This window comes from Pseudonaja textilis, chromosome 18 (genome assembly GCF_049901715.1).
Source record: "Pseudonaja textilis isolate UNSWEBS1 chromosome 18, rPseTex1.2, whole genome shotgun sequence".
NCBI lineage: Eukaryota > Metazoa > Chordata > Lepidosauria > Squamata > Elapidae > Pseudonaja > Pseudonaja textilis.
In genome coordinates, this window is record NC_142007.1 from 3,350,353 (window position 1) to 3,376,733 (window position 26,381).

At 42.8% G+C, this 26,381-nt stretch overlaps 2 protein-coding genes and 1 long non-coding RNA gene across 6 annotated transcripts in view; 2 read left to right on the forward strand and 1 right to left on the reverse strand.

Moving 5' to 3' along the window:
* The first annotated feature begins 15 nt into the window (after nt 1-15).
* On the forward strand, nt 16-20,137 carry MXRA8 (matrix remodeling associated 8). Its single transcript, XM_026715710.2, has 10 exons — nt 16-400; nt 5,143-5,166; nt 6,012-6,311; nt 7,282-7,383; nt 9,856-10,314; nt 14,216-14,374; nt 15,449-15,479; nt 15,789-15,865; nt 16,509-16,586; nt 18,156-20,137. The coding sequence occupies exons 1-10, from the start codon at nt 352-354 to the stop codon at nt 18,179-18,181; spliced, it is 1,305 nt and encodes a 434-aa protein (XP_026571495.2). The 5' UTR covers nt 16-351; the 3' UTR covers nt 18,182-20,137.
* LOC113446194 (uncharacterized) lies at nt 18,817-24,394 on the reverse strand. Its single transcript, XR_015739828.1, has 4 exons — nt 24,209-24,394; nt 22,830-22,906; nt 21,777-21,963; nt 18,817-20,338 (listed from the first exon to the last, which is right to left on the reverse strand). It is a non-coding gene; the product is annotated as an uncharacterized LOC113446194 (long non-coding RNA).
* Nucleotides 24,356-26,381, forward strand: part of DVL1 (dishevelled segment polarity protein 1) — a 61,154-nt gene continuing 59,128 nt past the window's right edge. For 2 of the 4 annotated variants that reach the window (XM_087914897.1, XM_087914898.1), the window contains exon 1: nt 25,232-25,548. In XM_087914897.1, coding sequence (XP_087771023.1) covers nt 25,379-25,548 — 170 coding nt within the window. In that variant the 5' untranslated portion in view covers nt 25,232-25,378. Of the gene's footprint in view, nt 25,549-26,381 lie in introns of all 4 variants that reach the window. The other 2 variants (XM_026715703.2, XM_026715702.2) reach the window with 2 other exon arrangements.

A 26,381-nucleotide genomic window follows, 5' to 3' on the forward strand; every position in this document is an offset into this window, starting at 1 on the left:
AGGAGGAGGGTGGGCGGAACTGTCTTTGAAACTTGGAGCTGTGAGGAGCGGAGCCAGCAAAACGTTACTAGGTTTTTAAAAATCACTGTTACATCAAAAGTCATTTTGGCTGTGTAAGGCTGCGGAAAGTTCAGAGAGTATGTAAGTTATGTAGAAGTTGAGCCATAGGATTGGACAGAGGTGGGAGGGCTGGCAAGCCAGAGAAAGAAAGAAGGAGACAGGAGGGAAAGGGCTGTGCTATGGAAAGAGGTTTGCTGTATATCCATGTTTTGGGGCTGTAAACGGATGAGATCATAAGTGTTTTCAAGCAAGCAGCAAGGGGAAGATTTGAAGAAAAGAAGAAAGAGAGACATGGAGCAAGCTAGCAAATTCCTTTTAGCTCTCTTGTTGGTTCTCCAGGGTAAGTTTGAAAAACAGGGATTAATTTTCTTTGTGTGTCCGTCCACAGCCCTCTTTCTTCCTCTTTTCTGCAAATGTTAGATATTGCACCATTCCTTTGGGAATGATATATGTAAATATGGGGGAGGTGCGTTATCTTTGTTATTTTGAGGAGTGTCCCATCTATAGCGCTTTCATGGGTTCCTCCATTGGAATGAAAATATGTTTTGTGAGTTTTGCACTGCTGAGAGGAAGAGTAAAGTACATCTTTGCTTGGATAGAATTTTATTGATTGGTTGGCCAGTTGGTTTTGGCAAAGAAGACCCTTAGCCACAATCTGGCTAAAAAAATCAAGCTTGGCTTGAGTTTATTTTGGCCACTTTTGATGTATTAGATCTGTTTTTTAATGGCAGCATGAAGCATATACTTTTATTAGATGCTGTCTTTCTGGTACAGCACATATGATAAGCAAAAGTTTATGTGGTGCCTGTCTCTCAGCCAGCATGAGCAGAGGAACAGAATCAGTAAGGAAAAGTTAATGTTATATTAGCATAGTTTTTCCCGTTGCCATCCTGAGAGACTCGTTGGGAAAACTTAGAACCTTACTTTTTTATCAGTGAATGTAATTCCTCTAGCTACAGCTGTCTGTTTGCAAAATGGAGCTATCCACCAAGTAACTATGCTTCGCCAGAGGAAAGAAGTTTTTTCCAAATAAATGTGAAGTATTGGTGAAAAAAGAAGCATATAACAAAGGGGAGAGAGGAAGTGTTAAAATAACTTTTAAAAACAAGGCTCTTTAAATATTAAATAATAGCAGTGGTAGTCAAAGTGAATTTAGTTAAGTAACTGGAGATAGCTAATTTTGATTGATTAGATTGCTATTTAATAATCCCTGTTCTATTGGTTTTTTTAATTTTTCTTATAAATATCTATCTCATGTATTCAAAACTATATTTATTCTTATACCTGTATGTTGTAAGTGATTGACAAATCAAATAAATACTAAATACTAAAATGTAATATATTGACTGTAACCCGGATAAAATCTTACATTTAAAAAAAAATGGCGAAGGAGCTACTTCAGAAAGATTTATTTATTCGATGCCTTTAGCTGTCCATCTTAATCAATTATTCTGGGCAGTTTACAATTCCAAAACTATAAAAACATCCAAAATATACACAGCAGCTGAGATAGTTACCAATTAACATTAAAGCCAAGATATGGGAAGATTGGAATCTGCCAATGCAAGCAGATGTATATTTTTGGATGTACTGAATTCTTCCTTAAGTAAACAAAGAATTTGGTGACATTAAAAAAAACCCTTCTCATAACTTCTGCCTTTTCTGCAACACAGATCCAGAACAAAAGACTTTGCAGTCTTTGTTTTTATTTCTCAAAGAGACTTTTACATTTGCTAGGGAGTACTTAAATCAAAGTTTGACTTGTGATTAAGGATTTGAATCTGTCGTAAACCAACAAAAACCTTTTATATTCAGCCGTGGAAATTATTTGTATTTTCTTCTTTCTGAGACAAAGTATTGTGTTTGTTTTGTTTTAAAAGAGGTTTGTGACCCTATTTAAAGAAAAATATTTTAAAAGAATAGAAAAGTGGTTGTTATGGTTGTACTTTCCCCCTCATCCTAAGCACTTTTGCTTTCACCAAATATTATTTATTTTTTTATAATAAGAGAAATATGCAACTATTCAAACAGGAGATTCCATTCAGTAGTGGTTTGATCACATCTCAAAATTAAATTTACTTTTTGGGCTGAACTGAAAAGTCAAGTCTGGTTGTCAAATTCTATCGGAGACCTCCTCCAGATTGATTTGACCAATTGCTTCAAAAATTCAGATCAGCCCAGTTGGACAGTTCGGTCTGAATGTCTGAACGGGATCAGATAGTTTTTCTAAATCACACAGGATGGCATCAATTGTCTGAATCACATCAATGGTGCAAAACTGATTTTACCTGCTTCATGCAGACCTGACAGGTCAAAATGTCTGACCCGGAAGCCCTTAGAAAGCTCCATACATATAAATGTACATGTAGTCCTCAACATACAACCATTCGTTTAGTGACTATTTCGAGTCACAACTGCACTGAAAAAAAAGGACTTATGACCGGTTTTCACCCTTATAACCGTTGCAGCACCCCCACGGTCATGTGATCAAAATTCAAACGCTTGGCAAATGCCCTATTTATGACGCTTGCAGTGTCTTGGAGTCACATTACCCTCTTTTGCGACCTTCCGACGAAGGAAAACCAGGTTCACTTTACAACCGTGCTACTAACTTAACAGTCGCAGTGATTCACTTAACAACTATGGCAACAAAGGTTGAAAAGTGGGGCAAGGCTCACTTAACAGCTGCCTCACTTAGCAGTGAAAATGTTCAACCTCAATTGTCGTTGCAAAGCCAAGGGCTACCTGTAACGTTCAGGTGTTTCCTGTGGCCTTCCAGGTGTGGGTCAAAAAACTAAGGCAGGGGCTCCCTTGAATCTGTGGAATCAAATCTTTCCTTTTCCTTAGTGCTGTGCCTTAGCCACATCAGCTGTATATTTTTGGCTAGATTGTCTAGCTGCACGGCATCCTGTTTCCAATAAGGGCGAAGTAGGGCATGAAAGAAGGCTTTCCTTTTCTACGCTGGGCCTGCATAGCAAAACGGAATTCTGAGGTAGACTGCCAATAAAACCCAGGTTCTATTGCTCTAAGAACCACAAAACGGCAGGCAAGCAGGTAGAAAGTTGGTAACCTGATGCCTCCCGGCAGGAGTTGTGGGGGGGGAAAAGGTTGCCCACTTTGTTTTATAAACACCTGAGTGGATTTAAAAAAAAAAATACATTTACAGTCATAGACCAAAAACACACACTGTTTGCTTAGATCTTCAACTAAGGTTAGCCATGCCAGCAGGTCTTGGGTGGGGGTGGGGGAGTTGTCTGTTCCCTCTGCAGCTAAATTTGGCAGAAAAATGAAAAAAAAAAAGGGTTAAAGGGATCTGTGCAGTTCTGAGCAATGGCACATCTGGTGTGTTTCCTGCTTTCTTTGGAAGAACCACCAATCTCTATTTTTTTTTCTTCCCCAAATGAATTTGTCTGCAGTTGAATCATTGCAATACGCAAGTATATTCTTTACATCAAGCTGGGATGCACAAAGGGGTGAAAATTCCTCCCCAACCCCACAAATAGAGATGCCATCGAAAAGGTGTGTCCCAGGGTCATCAAGTTCCATCAGATTAATCTTGCTAAACAGGAGTGAAAGCTCTTAGACAGGGAATGTCCTCCCTGATATTTGTAACAGCACCCATTTAGCAAATCTCTTAAGAAATCACTGGGGTTATGTAGTCAAGGAGAGCATGAAATTCATCCTTCGACGCTGGAATTCAGGCTTCTCTTAAAGAATAAGGAAAAAAAGTTTCCTAATTGTCCTTTTGCTTCCAGTCTTTGGGATGGAGACTTCAAGGATCTGCAGGGTTCAGAGGTGTTTTTTTTTTTTTAATAGCAACTAGACTGATGGTTAAGGTTTACTTAAGGTGTTACAGAAAGCACAGATAGAAACCACAGAGTCTAGCTTTAGTTTGAACCTCTTCAGTGCTGAGTCCATTGCCCCCACCCCTTAGTTCTTGTCAAGACTACAACTTAGTTAATGAGTAAGAGTAGCAAGACAAGAAGGGAATTAGATTCTGTGCTGTTGCTGCCTGGCACCAACACAGCAATGCCAAGGGTGCAATTTGGCCTCTGCGGAACATTCATGGAAGAGGGGAACTTTTTTTTCTTTTAAATAAAGTTTTTTTAAATTTTTTAAACACAAACATACACATACAAAAACATTAAAACATCAAATCCTCTTCAGAGACCACCAATTATGAGAAATGGGGGCAGAGCTTCATCTAGCCTCTGACGGGCCTTTTTAGTTTAGTTTACTTTATTGTCATTGCACCTCATACAAGGAAATCAAACACCATCTTCAGTGCACATCATGACCATGACCATGAAAATAAACACAAACACACATCCTTCACACTCCACACATTGAACCGGAAACCTCCGACACCGCACCAACTCTGCACTATACAGCAGAATTCAAAAGAGCTCCTGCCCTGGGATAGAAGCTGTTTTTCAGCCCTATTTATCCTCGTTTTTATTATACTGTACCGTCTGCCAGATGGTAATAGTTCAAAAAAAGGGTTCCCAGGATGAGATGGATCTTTGAGAATGTTTTGAACTTTCTTAAGGCAGAGGGAGCTATAAAGCTCTTCCAAAGAGGGGAGAGGACAACCCAAGATCCTCTGGGCAATGATATTAACCCTCTGGAGTGCTTTCCTATCTGCCACTGTGCAATTGACAAACCATACAGAGGTGCAGTAAGTTAAAATGCTCTCTATGGTGCAGCGGTAGAAGGTCACCAGCAGTTTTTTTTTTGCTTTGGAACAGCCACCGGGGTTAGGGGAGGTGCACTAGGTTGAAAAACTGCGGCAACTGTAAGAAAACCAATTTGTCTTTGTGCAATAATGCCCAGCGAATTGGGCCCTCTTTGAATGGTCTCCTGAGATGAAAGATCTACAACCAAATGTTACAGTAGGAGATCTAGTTCTTTAGGCCTGACTGATAGCCCCAGACCTACATCTAAAGAACTTCATTCCTTGGCTTTCTCTGAAATATACCTGCTATTCTGTATAGGACGTGGCACCCGGATCAACTGGTGGTTGATACTGTTACTTTAAATTGGCCTCGGACACTAAAAACTCTTTTTTCCCTCCCATTTTAGAAGCTGCCGTTCATCCATATTCTGGTAAGTGAGAATAAGACTCTAGCTTTACACTCCTGCATTTTGGAAATAAGGCATGAATTCCATACAACAACCCTCTTGTATACCAGTTGGATTATTGTATACTGTAGTGGATTTATTTAAAGAGATAGCTGCTTTCTGGAAGTTACCAAGGGTTTCTCAGGATAATATTAAAAAAAAACCCCACATAGACGTGATTCTTTCTGAAATGTCCAGGTTGCCTGTAACCTTTGGCCAAGAAGGGCTTTTCCCATAAGCCCCTTTTAGTTGCAGGTATCAGGAACTGAGCCCAGGTCCCTTGTGTGCCTTATGCCATGGGTCAATGAAGTCTTTGCATTAACTTCTTGGCCTGTTGCCCTACACTTGCCTCCTTTGGCTAGAGCAGGGATTTGCAACCTTAAACACTCAAAGAACCATTTGGACCCATTTCCCACAGAAAAGAAAACACCGGGAGCCAGTAATTTAACAACTGGTGTGACTGGGTGGTGGGTGGCCAACTCGAGGTCACTCACTCCCACCCAGTCACCTCCTGCTCTGGAATATGGAGCGAGTCTCCATCTCTTGCCATCCCCCTTACCTTTTCAGGCCAGGGGAGGAGTGATGGGGAGGGGAAGGGCGAAGCCAGCCAGTGATGGGATCAGCCGACAGGGAGACGCAGCAGAGAGCCGAAAGAGCCTCATATGGCTCCAGAGCCGCAGGTTGCAGACTCCTGGGCTAGAGGGAACAGAGAGGCCATCTCCTCCCTGACTTCCGTTAGGCTTTCAGATCAATATGTAGATGGATGCTACCCATTCTCAGTTGAAGACCTCCCTTATTCTACATCTCCTTTCCCTTCCCTCCTCTTGCAGTCCCAGCAGATGCATCTAATCTGGAAAGCATGGTGGTGTCTGTAGTAAACATCACCGCCAAGGAAGGTTCCCGGACGGTTCTCACTTGCAAGAGCTACCGCATGGTCTGGACTCAGGACAATCTGAACGATCGCCAGCGGGTGGTTCATTGGGATCTCTACCGAAGCCAGCAGGCGGCGGAGAGGCTGTGCGACATGTACTCCGCCGGGGATCGGCGTGTCTACCACACGTACAACCAGGGGCGGATCTCCATGCCTGAAAACGCATTTACGGAAGGCAACTTTTCACTGATGGTCCAAGGTAGCTGCTGCCCTGCATGCATCCATTGATCTGCCTTTTTTTTTTTTTCCTGAAAGAGAAGTGTGGATTTATTCATCAACTGAACTTATTTCTCCTCCCGCTTTAAAACAAAAAAACCAAAAAGTCGTTCCCACAAGGGCTTGCCAAAGGACTGGTTATCGTAACCACAAAATCCCTAGGAATTTGTAGAAGATAGATTAATGAAAAATAAAAAATGCAGCAGGGTGAGCTGTCCTCAGATGCCAAATAGTTTCACTTCCTCCTTCGGGGTTCCTTCTCCCAAATGTGCCCACTGAAGAACCTCATTGCCACCAAAGGAAAATATTGTCCCTCTCTCTGGTACAGTACATACCAATGGGTTCCTTATAAACACCGAGTTTATTAATACTGAGTTTAGTTGTGGGTTTAAAAGTTAAAAAGTTTCTCAGGTTGAGTTTGACTCTTATTGACTATGGCAAGCTAATTTCCTTAGCCACAGTAGTGCCACAATGTTTCTCTTTTCCTTCCCAAGTTTGCCTACAGCTGTGATCTCTTGGTGGCGCCCTATCTAAGGACCAATTAGCTCCCACCTTGCTTATCTTTCTTTCAAGTTCTGCCAAGATCGCTGCCCAACTCACTAGCCTCATAACCCGAAACATCAACATTTAGCTTTTCCCTTTTAGTTTGTTTCTTTGTTTTGCGTTACAGATAGTTCTCTCCCTTCAAGTTGCACGTTCTCTAAAATGGCAGAAAAGGGGGTTTGTAACCAGGAGGAGGTATTTTCCTAACGTTTCACTGTAGAAGAGACTTTCTGGAGAGGTGGCAAGTTTTCCCTCCCTTACAGGTGTTTAAAATCAGATGTTTTGAATACTTACCTGCACTGTTATAGATTGGACTTCTAGCAGTGATCCATGTGGTCATTTACCTTCTTCCGGTCCTTCTAATATCTAGCGGTCTAAATGATCTCCTTCTCTTTATTCCTCTAATGAAGACGTTGCTGAGAGCGACCAAGGAATTTATTCCTGTAACCTCCACCACCATTACTGCCATCTGTATGAAACAGTGCAGCTGCAGCTTGAGGTCACTGAAGAGGGTAAGCCATTGGGGGAGTTGGGGGGGGGGAAACCTCCTGAGCGGGAGCGAATAGGAGGAATGTGCGAATGGGAATCAACAGGAGGAGGAAGGCATGCGCACGTGGCTTGTTCCTGCAACGTTATTTTTGCTCTCTTTCGGTGTTTCTCAGTCATTAAATCACGTAGCCTTGTTTGGAGCAATTTTGGAAGGGGCCTTTCTGTTGTTCACCACGGAGCAAATGAGAAGTCTAGGGAGTTGTAATTGAGATGTTTGTGGCCAACCAAGCATTTCCCGTCACAAGGCTGCAGAGAAAAAGGCCTGGAGAACTAAGATGCGCTTTTTTGTTAGTGAAGAAAAGGGGATTTGCAATTTTGGGGGGAAGAAAACCTTTCCTTTCAGTCTCTGAGGACAAGCAGTCTTGCTCTGATTGAGAAAATAGAAATATATCAGTGCCTGAGCTCACCCTGTTATTATTGTCTTAAGGAGATTTGTTGGATTAGTTTTCTTTCACTTTTTTCCCTACCTTGTGTGTGTCAACTCTCAGCATAATGCATCTTGGTGGAGATGTAGGATTGAGGGCCAATACCTGACTTGATCCAGGAAAATTCTTACATTTTGTGTCCTTCATGAAATTTTCTCTCTAAGATTCCTACCAAGCAATGTCATTTGTTGAGGGGAGGGTGTGGGGTGTTTTTTTTTGGAAAAAAAAGTTATCCCCACCTACCCACTCCACAAAAATTTGCAGGACATTTTTAAAAGAACTTTCCAAGAGCTTCAATACAAGGAAGCAAAGAAAATTTGCAATTTCCCTGTTTTGGAAAGGCTGGAACATTTTTTGACAGTTTATAGTACCTTATATTGGAATGGGATACATCTCATTAGAAAGATAGAATACTTCCTAAAAAGTGCATTTTATTTAAACAACAAGCCTGCGAAGCAAGTTCAGCTGAGAGTTAAGAGACCCATCAGCTACATGGGATTGGAACCCGATTTTCCTTTTTGCATTTGACACACTGAATGAGTCAGATTTTTATTTATTAGATGTTTATTAGATATTTTGCAGCAATTCATTCTTATGTCAAAGTTACAACACACTATTTGTACAGTCCCTCTGTTCTTCGGTGCAAAGCGGGAAAAAAACAAGGCAGATAATCGCCATCTGGGTTTTGTCCTAACATAGCAGAGATGTAGACCAAGATACCACTTAATGGACAATTTGGCTTGGGTGGCTAATGTCTAAAGCCAGCTTCAGAATGTACAGTATCTTGACTCCCACATCTTCCACACAAAGAATCGGTGGAGAGAATTGGGAAACCGTGATGCATCTAGATTTTGTAAAGACTAAGAAAATCCATCCCGCCTTTGTACTTGCTTTTGCATTCTCCTTGACATCTGATTATTTATTTATTAAAATTGTATGCCACCTGTTTCTCTACCGAGTGGCACTGGGCCGCTTATTATTGTAGAAAACCGTGGGTATGAAGGGTTCTAATGCTCTATGAGAATTGCTGTGATGACCCGGGTCGTGGCACAAAGGAATAAGAAGATTCCCTTTAGTACCTCCAACTTTGCCCCCAATGTCCAGGTTACCTTCAGCTGGAGAAAAAAAAACTCTCCCAGGAACAGTCTTTAAGTGAAGGAAATTCAGTCCGAAAACAAAATACATACAAACTGTAATTAAAAAACCACATAAACCAAGCTGCAGTAATTAACTTGACAGGGCAGGAGAAGGAATTGCAGAGTTGAAAGGCCAGCAAAACACCCACAGTTGGGAAGATGCCAGGAACCCAGATAAGCTTCAACAATACCAGATAATTCACAATTTGATCTCAACAGTTTGCTGTGCACAACTTCTCTTTTAAAATACTGTGTTCCCAGCTGCAGCTAATGAAGGGAATCAGGGCCCTTTCCTCCCCCGTAAGCCGTACAACCCATGTTGCTCCCTTCTCCATTCCTCCCTGCATGTCCTAGGATGAAGGTGGGGGCGGGCTGGATCTTTCTCCAAATTCCCTCTGCCTTGCTCTACGTCTCCCCTGCTCTGCCCAGCTGGACTTTGCCCTTCCCCAGTTTCTTCCACAGCCAGTGGAGCCACACTCCCACTTCCTGTCAGCTGCTCAGCTTCCCCCTCCGAATCAGATTCCGACAGAGGCATGACAATTGCCCTTTGGAGGGAACTGTATGAAATTGCATTGTAGGAGATGACCAGGCTGAGCCCAAGGGAGGGATCAGTTATATCAATCGGGAGTCCCTCCATTAGCAGATTAACAGAGTTGGAAAGAACCTTGTATTCATGCTCACAAGGGATCTAGGTCCAGCCCACCTTGAGATCCTTCGAGTCTTATCTGCTGCCAATTTGCACTCAGATTCTTGTAGAGAGTTTGCAATAAATCTTTATATTCGCTTGAACTGCCTTGATTTCACACTTCCCTAGCACACGACCAGCCTCCCTGGAAGCAAATTTATTCTTTTCCCTTGTGTGCAATTTCTGCAGCCGGGGAAGTCCAGAGATACTGGGACGGAGAGAAAGTGGTGATCGTTGCCCTGAAAGGGAGTGCGGTGATACTTCCTTGCATCAACCGGAACCAAGTTTGGACCGGGCGAGATGAGGAGGAGGATCAACAAGTCGTCCACTGGGACAGGCAGCCCCCAGGAGTCCCTCACGACCGGGCCGATCGGCTCATTGACCTGTATGCCTCTGGCGAAGGCCGCCTGTACGGGCCTCTCTTCCTCCAGCAAAAGATGAACATCACCGACAAGGCCTTTGCCCTGGGCGACTTCTCACTGAGAATCTCGTCTCTGGAGGCCGCGGATGAAGGGATCTACTCCTGTCACCTGCACCACCACTACTGCGGCCTCCACGAACGGAGGATCTTCCTGGTCTCGGTGGTGGAGCCAGAACCAGAGAAAAAAGTGGTGCTGAATCTCACGCACCCCAATCCCCCAGCACCAGGTAAGCAATTAACCCACTTAAGCAATTAACCCACTTAAGCAATTAACATAAAGCAATTGATAATTGAGGTCTAAAAAAAAAGGACGGGCTCTCTCGTCTAAGAAGCACTTCTAAATTCCAGAAGCTGTCCACATGTTACATTTCAAGGACTGATGTAAATATATATGTATATAAATATATATGTATGGCATTCAGCTTTGTTCAGGTATTTTCCCACATCATTGTAGTTGTGCTTTTAAAGTTGTAGCAATGTTTCGGCAGAATCTCATCTGCCATCATCAGGCTTCTGTAAAGAAAATATATATATATATATATATATATTTATTTATTTATTTGGACTTGCTCATTCCAAGCGCTTTGGGGAATAAAAATATGTTTTAGGGCAGAGTTTTAATTGGCGTAGTAGCCAGTTTTATTGCATTGCACATTTCCTGTCTCCGAACCAGGGAGTCTGCTCTTCCATCTTTCTAAGATTTTTTTTTTAATCAACAGATAGATGGGGGTGGGGTGGGGGGAATCCTGAAATGTTAATAAATAAATTGCCTGACAAATAAAAAGAACAAACCTGTCAGGCACAGTTCTTTGTTTATTAACAGTCTAAAATATTTATTGCTTGTTTAATATTTATTCCCTGCTTAATAACACCCCTAGCAGCACTGCAATGAATTTTTTAAATGGCCCAGTACGGTTAGGTTTAGCTCTTCCAGGGCTTCAGAGAATTTCACCGTGAAGGGGATGCTGAGAAAATCTCAGGGACCATATGGCAGATTTTTTTCCAACCCAGCTCCTTCCAAACGGCTCAGGGTAACTCTCTTCACAGCATGCTGGACAGGGACAATGGGACAGGCCCTAGGTGGGAGAAAGCTATCATGGCAGCAGCGGTCTTACAGAGCGGGCTGCACCTCTCTTTCTGGCCTCTAGATCCACGATCCAATCAGAAAAGTAACGAACTTGGCAAAGCAAACCCGGCAATTTCCTTCATTTCCTTTACCTTGTAAATATAACTCCTAGGATCACTCTGAAGGCATTTCCTTTTCCTATGTCAATTATAAGCCGACGGTGGCTCCTGGGGCATCATAATTTAGAATTTCAAGGCAAGGCAGATGACCCTGGACCTTGGCCTTGGTTTTAAGGGGACAAGTCACAAGTTCTGACAGTCCAATTGTCGTTTGCAAATGAGAAAAAAGGAGAGGAATTGTTGGACCCAGTTTCTGAGTTGCTCTGCTCCTCTGTTTTCTTGCAGCTGCAAGCAGGAAATTGGTCCCAGATCCCCAAGAACTTCTTTCCATCTTGTGCAAAACATCTTTTTTTTTCTTTTTAGCTAACTCAGACTTCCGTTGGAAAGTCCGTTCAAAGAAAACTCACTGAGTCCACTCCTCCGCACTCCTCTCCCTCTCCCCGGCCCTTATATTTGCAAGGATCTTTGTTGAACAGCAGGAGAAGTTCAGTTGGTTCCTCAACTCTCGGAGATCGAACTCTAGGAGTATACTTTTTGTTTCAAAGAGAGGAGTTGGAAGCCTCTCCTTGGATCTTTTAATGTCAGGCATAGTTCCAAGGTTTGGAGCCCTTTCCTAACAGGAAATTTTATTCTGCTTAGAAGATCATCCTGGCCTATTTATTTTTACTCCGCCTTCCATCGAGAGCTGCTGTTAACTCTTGGAGGATCTGATTTTAAGTTCACCCAGATTCCTATTCTTTTTCAGCCAGAATTTTGGTGTGGATTGAGGGATGGTATTATCACTGCTATGCTGCCTTTCAATCCGTGTATGTGGCGGTTGGATCCTTGGATTGTATTATTTGCTTCTCCTCTAATGTGGCTGCTCAGCCATGGCCTGTCAGAGGTAGATTTGCTTCGTACGTGGAGGTTTTATTACAAACCCTCATAGTTTTATGAATTGCTTTCTTCAAGGACCTCTGTTGATATAGTATCTTCTTTAGTATCGTTCCTGGCAACAGATAATAGTAATCTTGTTTTCTCTTGCAGTTTTTTTCTGAATGTCCCTATCCTATTGTTTCTTTTTTCTTATATGTATCCATTCTATGTATTCATAACCATGCTTACACTTATACCCGTTATCTTATAATCGCTTCACAAAATAAATAAAATAAAAAAAATCAGAGGTAACAATTCCCTGCACAAGTTTCTACCATAAGATATGACCACATTTCTCCTATAGCGTTGTCAATGTGCTGATAATTGAACTAGGGTTTCCCCTTGGGGAAAATCTTATATGTTTCATGTTTAATTTCAGCCTCTGCTTCTCCAGATGGTTTGTCTGAAGCTTAACATTTCTCTGCCTTCTTGATGTCCAGTGCTGAACATTCCTTCCCAGGCTGTATGTACACGGCATTGTGGCCTTGAGAAAAACGTGCCAATGGTTTTCAAGGACAAAAAGATCGCTGCATGCGAAAGTTCTCTTTTCCTTAGAAACTTTCGCAATCAGTTTTCTTCCAGTGTTTGGCTATGTTGTGTTTCATCTCTTGAGGTTTCGCCAAAATTACTCAAAAATGAGTTTCTTTGAGATCTTTTGGGATCTTTCCTCCGTCTCGATTTATGCAAACTTCCCTTTTTACCTATGAAATGCTGCCTAAAACTAAAATGCTGCTCCGAGTCCTCTGCATTTATATAACCCTTTGACTCTTTCACACAAGTATTTCTCCAAATTTCTCTACACACACACACACACACACACACACACACACACACCGCTTCATGAACTGCATTTCACACTGGCAACTTGCTCTTGCTTGACCTTCTCTGGTTCAACCCAAAGAACTGCTACAGCTACACCCTGCACTGGAATGGATTCCTGGCTTGAAACCTGAATATTTATTTTTCTTTTGCCTGTGTGCACACATCTGTGGTTTGATTTTGTTTTATTGAAACTCATTCTTTTGGTATCTACATTCTTCTGTGACTCCGTTGAACTAGACAGCTCGACAACATAAAGTAATCTTCAATCAGAGACAGTAGCAAGAGCCAATCTTGGTCGGTCATTTGGACCAGAGGTTTTCTCTTAGAAGCTTTTGGACTCCTGGGAACTTCTCTCTAATTTAGCCTCCCTCTGAGCTCCAGCAGGAGTCCAAAAGCTTGGAAGACAAAATTTCTGGTCCCAGTGACTGACCCAGATTGGCTCTTGCTACTGCAGCATTGTTCTGGGACGCGTATATTTGCCTTCATTCGTGACAGTAGGGAGAATTGGACTGAAGGGCCTCCGAAGGTTTGGAGTGACTCAGAAGGAGTTTCCCCTTAAAATGGCTGAAAGAGCGGAAGGGGCAACTGTCTGCTTCTTGGAGATCTTCGCTGGTAGCCATCAACCAAGGCAGCCGCACCTTGGTAGGAAAGATTGCTAGGCAGGGAGGCCAGGCATTGGGGCTTCGTCTGCTAAAAGCAAGCCACGTGGAAAAAGCTTTTGCTTAAACATCTTGGTGGGAATGTCTAAATGTTATTGGGGGTAGCTGCGGGATAGAACCCCTCCTTTCCTACCGACCAAACCTGGGGATCCTTCCTGTGATAGGAACAGTTCACACACACACAAACACACACACACACGAAGAGAGTGCTTTAGAATGGCACACTGTGGAATGGATAGCTGGCACTCAATGTCACAAGAAATCCCTGCTATCTACATCCTGCTCCTAGAGGGCTGATATACTAACGGAGAAAGAGAATCTGTCAATCCAGGTTCATTAGTCATGATATCGAAATACAAGCTCCATGTTCAGAAGTGGGGTATCTCTGAATACCACATGTGAATAAGGTGTTGCTCGCATGTTCTCTTCACGGGACCTGGTTGGGTAGTAGGACTGACTCCAGGTGAATTTTCCTAATTATTTTATAAGCTGTGAATCAACCCGCTGATTTAAAAAAATAATAATAATAATCTTCTATCATCTCTAGATCCTAACTCAGGCCGGAACCACAATGTGATCAATGTCATCATTCCCGAGAGCCGGGCTCATTTCTTCCACCAGCTGGGTTACGTTCTGGCTACTCTATTGCTCTTCATCCTGCTCTTGATCCTTGCAATGCTCGTGACTCGCCAGCACCGCAGGAGAGGTGAGCTCAGGCATCTGTTACTCCTTCCCTACTCCAAGGGATGACTTCCTCCTCATTTTTATAGGACCCCATTTGCTCCTGGGAAGACAGAACTATAGTTATTACATAATTTCTCCTTTACTTTTAAGCTGTGGGATGCCATTTCCCACTGCTAGGGCTAAAATGAAAGCTTGTGAATTTATCCAGAGGTTACATAGAAAAGCTGGATTTGAAGGAATTCTAGACAGGAACCCCTTGGGTCACCCATGTAATTAAGATACTTAAGAATCAAGTGGAGTTTGCTCCGTCCAATTTGCATGCATTTTAAATCAAACATGAAAGAAACAGTTGCCAGTGTCCATTCAAACGGTGCTTTTTCCAAAGGCAACTGGCCTTTGTTTTTAAAGACATTTCTCATTTCTTCAAAACTGAAGAGGCTTCTTAGATGAGAAGTGAAATGTCTTCAAGGAAAAATAAAATAAAAAAGTCCAGTTGTTTTCTGAAAAAGCATTTTTGGGACAGCCATGACCTGGATGACTGAGAATCTCCACGGACAGATGCAAATGGGTTTACTTTTAGGAATATATTTTGATCAGTTCTCATTTGGAAGTGGAGCGGGGTGAATTTTTCTCTCGTTTTTTAAAGACTCTTGGTGACTATCCTTATGTTAACATTTTATTTTCCCAGAATCCTCAAAAGCAAAATTGTTCAGCACTGGTTGATTAAAAAAAACCTTGTTTGTCATTGAGGAGGGTACCCCTTTCTCCCCAAAGACTACAATGTCTGACAATGCTGATAAAATGGCAGCTGCCAAGAGACAATTGCCAAAAAATGAGGCAAAACAAGCATCTTCTGTTGCCACAAGCAGTGGCCAAAGGGAAAAAAAAATCAAATACCCATTTCACTGGGGCCTAATTTGAACATGAATGTATATCCTTCAATGAAGTTTCATCCTTTTATCGTCTCAACTCTCACATGTTTATTTCCATTAAAAAAAAATCCAATGTGTGACTTTACTGTGCTGTTCTTATTTATCTGTGCTGGCAAGGATCTTCCTGGATATGTGTTAATATCTGTTCTTTACTCTATTTTTAGGTTTTCAATACAATGTGAAAAAATATGATGAGTAAGTAGACACATATTCCTTGTGCTCAAAGATATAATGTGATCCCAGAGAACTTTTCTCAAAATAGCTATAATTAAATCTGATCATCTTCTGCCTTCTAGTAGCCATCCAATTCTGGGGTGCTACTCAGATATCTTTTGCTATTAACGGTATAGAATGTCCACACTCCTGTGTTCTTTGTATCTATAAATTGATAGAAGCAGTCATTGGAAACATACATGAGAAAAACTGGTTGCTGATATGCTATGCTGATAGTAATACTGCAACAATCAAAACAATACAATTATAACTTTGTATTTGTATTTCCAGGAAAGAATTGACTCTCAGGGAGGTTCCATTGGATACAACAAATTTGTCAAACTACAAAAGTGAAGATTTTAAATTGGGTAAGTCTTGGAGGATAGAAGGTTTGAGGAGGGTGAGCTTTCCCATATTCCATTGCCACATACTGATCTTGCACCATGCAACGGTTTGTTTGGTTTGGCACTAGCATGGTGTGTGAACAAACCATTGTATTGTGCAAATCCTATAGTATCACCAGTTCCTCAACAAATTCTGGTTAAAAAAGCCAAAAACATCCACTCCATATGTGAATCCATTCACTCTAAGTGTGTCTTCACCCTGAAGCAGTGGCTTCTTCAGTCTCACATACTGCAATGATTGAATCAGTTTTACCTGAAAATTTAAGATCTAAAAGAAACCCCCACTTTCTCCCCCCATTCTGCTCCCTCCCTCCCCACCTGTTAACTGCATCTTCACTTGGATTGTAATTCTATTTTTATAGTTTTTAGAAAGAGAAAAGAAAGAAAGAAAGAAAGAAAGAAAGAAAGAAAGAAAGAAAGAAAGAAAGAAAGAAAGAAAGAAAGAAAGAAAGAAAGAAAGAAGAGAGAGAGAGAAAGGAAGGGAAGGAAGGAAGTAGAAGAAAATAGAAAGAAAGAAAAAAGAAAGAGAAAGGAAGGAAGGAAGGAAAAGATTGAGTGTCTCCTTTTTCTAAATCATGTCTTCCTCAACCAATTTCTCTCCTTGCAGATTACAAAAACAATATCCTGAAGGAGAAAGCTGAACAAAATAGGATTCTCCCTGCTAAGAATATTGACTTAGATAAAGGTAAGTGGGCAGCAAGAATAGATGGTGATTCTCCCCGTCCCTTCCCCATTTCAATGTCCCATTGTTTCGCTTCTGAGAAAATGTGTGTCACCCTCCTTGTTAGCAAAGAGAGAGGGATATTTGGAAACTGCTTGATGAAACACAGCCTTGCAGAGTTGCTCCTTCCCCAGAGTCTTTCATTAGCTCACCACAACTGACTGCCAAGGGGCTTCTGACTACAAGCCGTTCTCTGTGCGTGAGTCACTCTTTCCCTCCAGAAAAGGCCGATGGGGCAGGGTTTCAATGTGCCAACGTTATCTTTCGGGGACCAGAGCTGTGCCTGTTTGCTTCAGGCCCAAGAATCTTTCTGCTGCTTTACAATCTCTTTTGCCATGCCAGAACTCACACCCTAATTTTTAAAATGCAGATTGCATTCTAAGCAAATCCATACTTCGGCCTTTGATATATAAAACTACTCTTTACTTTGTTGCGCGAAAGATGCATATAGATTACCAATTCTAGGATAGTCCAAAACTTTAATATATTGTTTTTTAATATGTACTTCCTGGAGGCAAATTATATCTGATTTTATTTTTTCTAGTCTATTAAAAGTCTGTTTCCTTTTAATTGCCAGATTCAAGCCATTTATATTTATTGACACTAATTTTTTCTCTTCTTCCGTGGTTTCATTTATAAGTAGGGTTTATTGCTCTTGTCATTCTGAGTCCTCTTTCTTCTTTTGGTTCTACTCTTCCTCCTATCGCTCCTTCCTCTCGCACTGTCTCCTCTCTCTTTTCTTATCTCTCTCTTTTTCCCCCACAAGTCCAGTATATTAATCGCCAGGTGTCATCTGTTCCTATTCTTAAGATTGTGCAGTAATTCACTGCATGTTTCTCCACCGCCTTTGCTTTTTCTTATTCTTTTCACTTGAGAATGCAGCAGGCCTCATAACCTGGAACCAAGTTCCCCTAAGCACTTAACATCAGGGGTGGGATCTGACTGATGTAACTACCGGTTCGGTGATTTTACATGTTGTGCGTGCGTGTATATCGTCGTCATCTAGCTGCCTGGACAGCTGCGCGTGGATTTGCAGCGGTTGAAAAAGCACTTTTTTCCTGCTTTTTCAACCACAGCTGTGTCGCACAAAGCGGCTGCGGTTGAAAACACAGGAAAGAAAGGTCAGCTAAGAGCCCGGGAAGGCGGGTGGGCCAAAACAGCAGCAGACATAGAACCAGTTCTATGTATGCTCTCTGTTTGCTGCTTTTCAGAGCAACCGGTTCTACGGAAGTAGACAGAACCGGTAGAATCCCACCCCTGCTTAACATCTGACATCCTGACATATCTGGCAAGCAAACTGGGTGTCTTTCATGGGTTTTAATTTGGTCTTGTGAACTTCCATCCAGCTGGGGTTTTAAATTAAAAATAACATATTAGATTCTATACAACGCTTTGCCTGTCATTTTTCAAAAAGTAGTCAGAGAAAGTAGTGAATTAATAGCACCTAAACATATGGAATTCTTGCTCAAAATTCTGCCTTGCCTAAAGTTTAACCCACCACTAATTCTAGATTTCTTCTCTTTTTTTTTTCAGAATTCAGGAAAGAAAATTATAAATGAAAACAGCAACTCAAAGCTACTGGCTGGACCAGAAGCTCCCTTAAGAATTTAAAAGTACAAGAGAACTTTGTTTTCTTTTTTTAAAAACGTCATCCTTCCAGTTACCAAGAAGTTTCTGTAGACTTTTTTTCCAACTTTGGGCCTATGAAAGCATACAAGACACGTAAGCTGTAAATCCTATGCACGCTCATTTCATAAGGTTTACTACCAGGTAAACAAGTATAGGGCTGCCCTGTAAAACTTCCTCTTTATTATCTATCTATCTATATATATGATTTTTTTTTAAGGGAGGGTGCAGGTCAGCTTCTTTTTTCTTTTATCTTGTGAGATTGCTTACATTCCCCCTCCCCCCAGGGATTTTATCCCTTTAAATAGTTTTGTTTCAGTTGTATTGGTTATTTGAGATTTTTTAAAATTGCTTAAAAATAATAAGCTGAAAAATTAGATGCTTGGCTTGCTGTTAAACACAGAACAGAGAGCATATTTTTTTCCCTGGCACCGTCATTTAAAATATGCTGTTAGCAAGAAAGAGGGGACTTTTCTCCACTACTGAGTTAATGTGCTATCCATATCTCCTTGAATCAGGAGAAAACAATATTTTCCTTATTGGTTACCCCCATTGCCAATTCTTCTCCAGTTTCTCTTGCCTCTGTTCTTAATTGTCGCCTTCCAAGATAATGAGTAACAAAACCCTAACAGATTTTTATACTCTGTGAGACTGCCATTTGACGATGCCAAAATAAGGAAGGAAGAACGGCATTTAAAAAAAATCTTACGATGAAGGACAGCTAAGCTGATGAAGGCAGCTCCAAGAGTCAGGGACGAAATTGCCATTGTCAAGGAATCATTATGTCACGATAAAAACAAGCGATGAAAGGCCCGAAAAGAAAAGAGACCAACAATCACAACACGGACCAGGGTCTTAGTTGTGGGGAACACGTCGACGTTTGTATCCTGCAGAACTCTTCATCGGAAGCCTGCATCAGTATATTTTTTTCATCAAAAGGTTTGAGTCAGGAGTCCAAACCCATTCGCTCTTCTCTTGGTAGTAGAGTCTGCTTAAGAGGTATATCTGGGCCAGTCCCTGGAGTCTGAACCAGCCATAAAATGAATTAGATGAACTTGTCAGTCTGGGATCGTTGGAATAACAAGAATGTCCTCTGTTGGATCTAAAGTTTCTATCTATGCTGCTGCTTCCAAGCCTTCCTCACTCCTGTTCGTTTGAATCCCCTGCTAAGAATATGTCCCCGCTCTTCCCAGTATTTGGCTCAGAAGCAACAGGGATTTTAAAAAAAGAGGCAGAATTCTTGGAAGTTTTCCTTTGGAAGCCCACTGCAACTCGGTGATGGGTCTCTTCCTTCCAGTTTTCTCTTGCCTCACGCGATTATGACAGATAATCACCCGTCTCCTGCTGCACAAAGGAGACAAAATGTAGGATCCCGTGGTTGGTTGTGATCCTTGGACACTGCAAGACCCGGAATGACAGGCTGTATATACTGACAGAGTACAAGAACCTATAAGATCTCCCAGGTGAAGGGGGATTCCTTGATTCTGAATTTCTATCGCTTAGCTGGAGAATGGAATAACTGGCCTCTGGTGTCCCTCCAACTCAAGATTCTTCATATGTATACACAGTGGTGGAAACGTATTCATTCGCCTGTATTTAACCTCTGCTGAATTGAGGGAAAGGACATAGCTTTCGAAGGAGGGAGTTGAGCTACTCAGAGTAAACAGGGTGCAGAAACCCCATTAAACAGGCTATTAGCAAAATGAAAAAGAAAAAAGGGGTGTGTGGGGACTGGCTTTGATCAATATGTGTGCCTGGAATATTTCTCCCTAAAATCACTTTTGCAGTTAGAAGGCTCGCTGAGAAGAACTCTTTAAAGAGGTATTGCTGATGATGACTACCTGATCTGGCTAATAAAACGCTAAATAAACTCACTGATGTTTGGACAAGAGGTTGTTTTTTTTTTTGGTTTGTTTGCTTTTGCGTTGCTGGGTGTTTAGCAGAGGAGAGAGTGTTTTGTGTGTCTCTTGCGCTTGTTACGGCTTGCTTCGAAGCATCGCCTGCTGTCCAAAATTTGAAATGGGGTCACTTGGCCATCCGATCTTTCTGCCACGTTAATATTTTTCTTTCCACTCAGCTTGGCTTCAATACTGCTTGAAAGAGAAAAGGTGGGGGTAAAAAAAGAAGAAGAAGAAGAAGAAGAAAAGGATTGCTGTCATTTCTGCATGAAATTCAGATACTTCTTTTTAAAAAGTGGTAGCCTCTTCTCTACCAATACATTTTTGTGTTCTTCCTCTGATTTTCTGCCAAGTAAAATGGCTTAGTAACTTTTTCTAGGATTCTGGACAACACTTAAATATACTGTTGATATTAACGGGGAAATGATCCTGAAGTCACAATTTGAGAAACTCCGAAATGTTTCAGTGCATAGTGCTGGTTAACTCTTTTGCCCAGATTCAATTAAGTAGTTTTCAGCAGGTTTCAGATTAACAAAATGAAGATGGTTGCGTTGACCTACTATACAGAATTGTTGCTTCAGTGATTCAACAGAATGATAACAGACCAAAAAGTTTTTTCATTAAGAATCAGCTCATAAAGTTCTTTGAATGTTCTGAGGAAAAGCTGTAAAAAATTACATAGTGAAATTGAGTGATTAGCTGCTGAGATTAAAACTTGTCAGCCTTCAAAATACCAGCTTTACAAACTGCCATTTCTCTAGCAAGCCTATAGAATTCTTGCTTGCAAAAATGTATTGGATATATGTGATATGCCAGCTCCAAGGCAAAATGACCCATTATGCTTAGTTTGCTAACCATTTATTTTTGTTTTTACACCTGGAGAATGTTTATTGCTACCCTGTAGAGGGACTTCCAAATTTTTGCATGCTTACTTTAAACCAAATCCAAGTAACAATGAACAAATGAAACAGCAATAGCACTTAGACTTATATACCACTTTATAGTGCTTTACAGATCTCTCTAAGCGATTTACAGAGCCAGCCTCTTGCCCCCCAACAATTTGGGTCCTCATTTTACCCACCTCGGGAGGATGGAAGGGTGAATCAACCTTCAGCCTGGTGAGATTTGAACTGCCAAATTGCAAGCAACTGGCTGTAGCTGAAGGAGCTTGCAGTACTGCATTCTAACCACTGCGCCACCAAGGCTTTATACTATACTACATTTATCAAAATGGAGATGTGATTTTGGAAATGGGAAAGAAACAATTTCTCTCCTGCCATTTACTTTAAGGAAATGTGATATTCTACAACTTACACATTCAACTATTTAGAAGGAATAATTTTTAAAGCAGAGGGAAGGAAAGGAAGGAAGGAAGGAAGGAAGGAAGGAAGGAAGGAAGGAAGGAAGGAAGGAAGGAAGGAAGGAAGGAAGGAAAAAAAGGACAGCTTTATTTTATTACATCCTTTGGAAACTCTGAAGTCTGTATTCCCTTATTGTGCATTTGCAGCCAAGAGAACATTCTTTCATGACACACACGCACACTACAGTTGGTTGAGAGTTGCCATGGGAATAAAACTTAAGCGTTGCAGCCTGCTCCAGAGCAGATACCAGCCCTTTTAGAAGGTCTCACCTTGATCGTCCAGCACTGAGGGGGTAAAATGCCAAGTTTGACTTCTGCATAGACTGTTTAGGAAAAAAGTACCCATGAAATGGCCTTGGAAAGTTCATTGGGGTGAATAGCTTCTTCCTCCTGCTCTTCTGACTCTGTTTGAGTCTGGGGTCAAATCCAGTAAAGGGAGCAAGAGTGTTGAGATGACCTGGGGTGTGACACAAAAATAACCAAGTCACAAAAATAGAATAAAGTTCCTTTAATGCCTCCAACTTGGTCCCAATGTCCAATTATCCTCGGCTGGAAATCAAGCTCTTAAAGAAAACAGTTTATGAAGGGAGTAAATGCAGTCTGCGCTCAAAGTAAAGTTAATACGAATTAAAAAAATCCAAACACAAACCACACTGAAGGAATTACTACTGCAGGCACGGATGATTAATTGCAGACGTCTACCAGACAACACAGCCACCCCAGTTGGGAGGAAGCCAAAACATAGATAAGCTCAGACTAGAATAAAACACGTGTTACTTCCAGCACTGGGCCGTGCTTAGTTTGTTCTTTTAAACAGTCCTCACAGCTGCAGCCCATGGAGGGGATCAGGGCCCTTTCCTCCCCTGTAAACCATGCAATTCCCATTGCTCCCCTATCGGTTCCTCCCTGCGTGCCCTAGGATGAAGAGGGGGTGAGGCCTGGGTCTTCCTCTGAAGGGGGCAGCATTAGTAGCAGCAATTGGCGGAACAGTTCCGCGTTGGTTGAAAGTGCCATAAATACCCTGCACTTCTTTTGTTCAGCCAACACGGTGAATCGACACCTAGCAGGAACATGGCCTTCTCGGTGATGGCATCTCTGTTCTGCCATGGTCTTCCCAGAGGGGATGGTGGTTCTATTGCAAAATCATGAGGGAAGTGGCGAACGCCAGTCCGCCTTTCTTTCAAACCGTCTGCATTTTCAGCAAAAGAAAATTTCAACTGGCCTTACGTCCCTGTACTTAAGTCATTTAAAGCATTCTGCGATTTATTGTTATTATTTTTTTCAGCTGGGTTTGTGCTGGGTTTTCCGAACGGTTTTGATTACCTTGTGATATTTGTGATTTTTGTTTCTGAATCATTATAAGATATCCAGAGAACTGGTCTCGCTAGGCAGCGATATACCTAAAGTAATTTAAAAAAAAATCAGTGAGAGACTGTGACCGCTATACATTGTAAAGCAATGCAAATATCATTTAATAAGCAACCTTAACGTCATCGCTAGCACTCTCCGCTTTCTCATCCCGCTGGTTTCACAGAAGTAACAAAATCAACTTGTTCCCAGCAATTTCATACCCACTTTTGGCTCGTTTTCTTTCTGTTTATCTGTTGTACTAACTAGAGAACTAGCTTGGTTCTATGGGTTTGCTTCCCCCTTGTGGCCATTTCTCTTACTACAAGCTTTCTGAACCGGATTTCGAAGCAAAGGAGGGATTGAGGAGGCTTAACCATGGTTTACTAAGTGGCCGTGGGGCTGAGTTTGCTCCAGATCTTGAAAAAGAGGCACCCCGGTTTCCACACAGCAGCAGCGCTTGGCTTCATACCACACGTTAAACCAGAGGCTTTGAGTGCCGTGTGTGAATCGGGCTATGGCGGTGCCAGGGGTGCAGCCAACCGTAGGGAAAGCAAATAGATCCAGGGCCCCCTTGGTGCTCCAAGTGGTTTGGTGGTTTTCTTGCAGACGTCTCATGACTCAGCTAGGCAACGTCATCAGTGTCAAGAGGGAGCAAGGGTTCGCTCTTGGGGAAACCTTTGTTAGGTGTGGAGAATCTGGAAATACAATGACCTGCTGGAGGCTGAAGGCTCTGGGATTTTTAATTCAGCATCTGGTTACCCAACTGGAGGAAACAGACTTGGTTTCAGCCACCACCGACTGATCGGCTGTGGCTCCTTTGTGTCCAGGCAGCCCCTCTGGAAACAGACCGGGATCCGGAGGCACATCCAGGATGGAAAGGAAACGTGGTTTCATTTCATTTAGCCGCTTTTCTGACAGTGAGAACAACCAACCGACGGAACGGAAGTTGCCCTCGGAAGTTGTGGGAGCGCCATCACTTGAGACCTTCAAAAGGAGATTGGACTCCCGTCTGTCAGAAACGGTGTAGGGGGTCTTCTGCTTGGGCAGGTGGGGTTGGACTAGATGACCTATAAGGTCCCTTCCCACTCTGATGATCTGTGATCTGTTCCCGGTTGCTTGTTTGAAGATCTGGGGAAGATCCAGGGTATTAGATATAGGAGTTAGTTCGCCTCCCAGCCCCTAGTTCGCCTCCCACCCCAACCCCTGGGGACAATGGGGTTTGTAGTCCACGGCATCCACAGTGGGCTTCTCCACCCTGCTTGTCTTGGTAGGTCTCCCCCAAAAACAAGGCACCCTTCCTGGGAGCTCCCATCCCACTAAGGGAAAGGGGGGGGGTGTAGGCAACACCTGACCTCCGAGGAGCGATTCCATTGGGCGGCTCTGCAGAGGAGGAGGAGGAGGGGGCTGATCGCCTGCTCTCTTAAGGCGCCCCCCCCTCCCGTGTACCCCTCAATCGGAAAGTGGGCTGGCTGGCTGGGGGGGAGTCACCCCCTTCTCTCAACCTCGCCTGGGTCCCTTGGAGTCGCGATCCCGCGCGTGCGTAGTGGCGCGGAGCCTTTTTTTTGCCCAGAAGAGACCGGGGAAAGGGGCGGTGGGGGGGGACGGGGACGTTCGCTCGCTTGCAAAAAAAGAAGAAAAAAAACCCCCAAATAAAATTGCGTCCCTTTAAACCGGGTGGGCGGAGAGGAGACTGTCAAGGAGAAAGGAGGGTCTTGGGAAGGACAGCCAGCCAGCCAGCCAAGCGTTGCTTGGTTTTGCTCGCCTTGTTGTGCTCTATCCACTCAGCTTCGGGTGGGAGGGGTTACCTTTCTTCCCCCCGCCCCTCATTGCCACAATCCTCCCAATCCAAGCCGGCCTTGCTCTTTTTTTATTTTATTTTATTTTATTTTATTTTATTTTATTTTATTTTATTTTATTTTATTTTATTTTATTTGCAATATTGCTTCGCTTGTAAAAGGGGGGAAAAACCAACCGAGGGAAGAGAAATCGCAGTTGCTTGCGTTATTTTCCTTTCCTTTTTTTTAAGTCCACCTTTTCTCTTTCTCTCTCTCTCTTTCTCTGCCGCTTCCCGAGAGTCTTTTGCGGGTACGCCTCCCCGAAGCGAGGGGAGACATGCTTTGCGGGGAGGCCTGGCCGAGCCCCCCTTCTCCTCCTTCGGCCGCTGGAGGGCGGTATGGAGCGCCCCAAGCCTTCCGCGCAGGCTTTGCTACTGTAGCAGTCAGGCATTTTCCCTTCCTGTTTGGAGACCAACCTTGCCTTGTTTAAAAAACACACACACATACACACACCTAGAAGACTCCGAGGGACTGGCACCTTGAACTTGGCCTTGATTTATTTCCCTCGCCCCTCCTTTCCTCTCCCTTTTTCACCCCCCTTCCTCGAGCCTTTTCACCCCGTTCCGCTCCTCTCTTTCACCAAACCTCTCCCTTTCTCCTCCTCCTCCTTTTCTCCTTCCCCTCTTCCCCGCTCTCCCTTCCTCCCCCTTTTTTTTTCCACCCCACCCTCCATCCTTTCCTTCTTCCATGGCGGAGACAAAAATAATTTACCATATCGATGAAGAAGAGACCCCTTATCTGGTGAAATTGCCCGTTTCTCCGGAAAAAGTCACTTTGGCGGATTTTAAAAATGTCCTCAGTAACCGGCCGGTGCATAGCTACAAATTCTTCTTCAAGTCGATGGACCAGGATTTTGGGTAAGTTGGGGTTTGCCTTATTGTTTGTTTGTTTTTTAAAAAAAAAAATTATTATTATAAGGTTTTTCCTGAGGTTGGTCAGTCCTGTAAGTGTCCTGATTTTGGTGGCATTTGAGAACAGCTGGCATTCCCTGCCTGCCTTTTGAACATTTTAAGGGTGGGAGGCAAATCTGCTTAGTTTTATGGAGCTTCCTTGCCATGCACCTGTTTATGGGGAAGACCAAATGATATGCTCGCTCTGAACCTGTGTGTAATTCTTTCCTGTCTTGGAAAAAAATAATCTGTGCACCAAATGTCATGTTTTATAGAGAGCTTTGTGTGTGTGTGTGTGTGTGTGTGTGTGTGTGTGTGTGTGTGTGTGCGCGCTCCTGGTCCTATCCTAAACTGGGATATGTGAAGGTCCGGGATCGGATTTAAGGTCTTCTTTATGTTTCTACCTAAGCTGTCAAGAGTCCTTTGATGGTAGCCGGATAGAAATGTGATAAAACACGTGGAAAGAAAAATACGTTGAGACACCACTCTGGCAAAGGTGGGCATGTTCAGACCGCAAGGGCAGAAAATATGAAATCTAAAGAGGTGGAGCTTAGATATTCTGAAGTAGGAGGCCCTGGATAGAAGCTGGAGCGATGTGTGTGACGCTGATGGCCTAGAATTATGAAAGTTTTCGGAGGCGATTCTGTAAGTGCTTGGGTGTGGGCTGTCCCTTTATCCCACCTCCCGCCAAAGCAGCCTGAAGTTTAGCTCTTCAAATGCCAGGTAGGCAGCAGTGGGCAGGACTAGCTTTGCTGCTGCCAAGTTGCTGTTCCTGGGTTGCCAGTTGGGCCTATTGGACT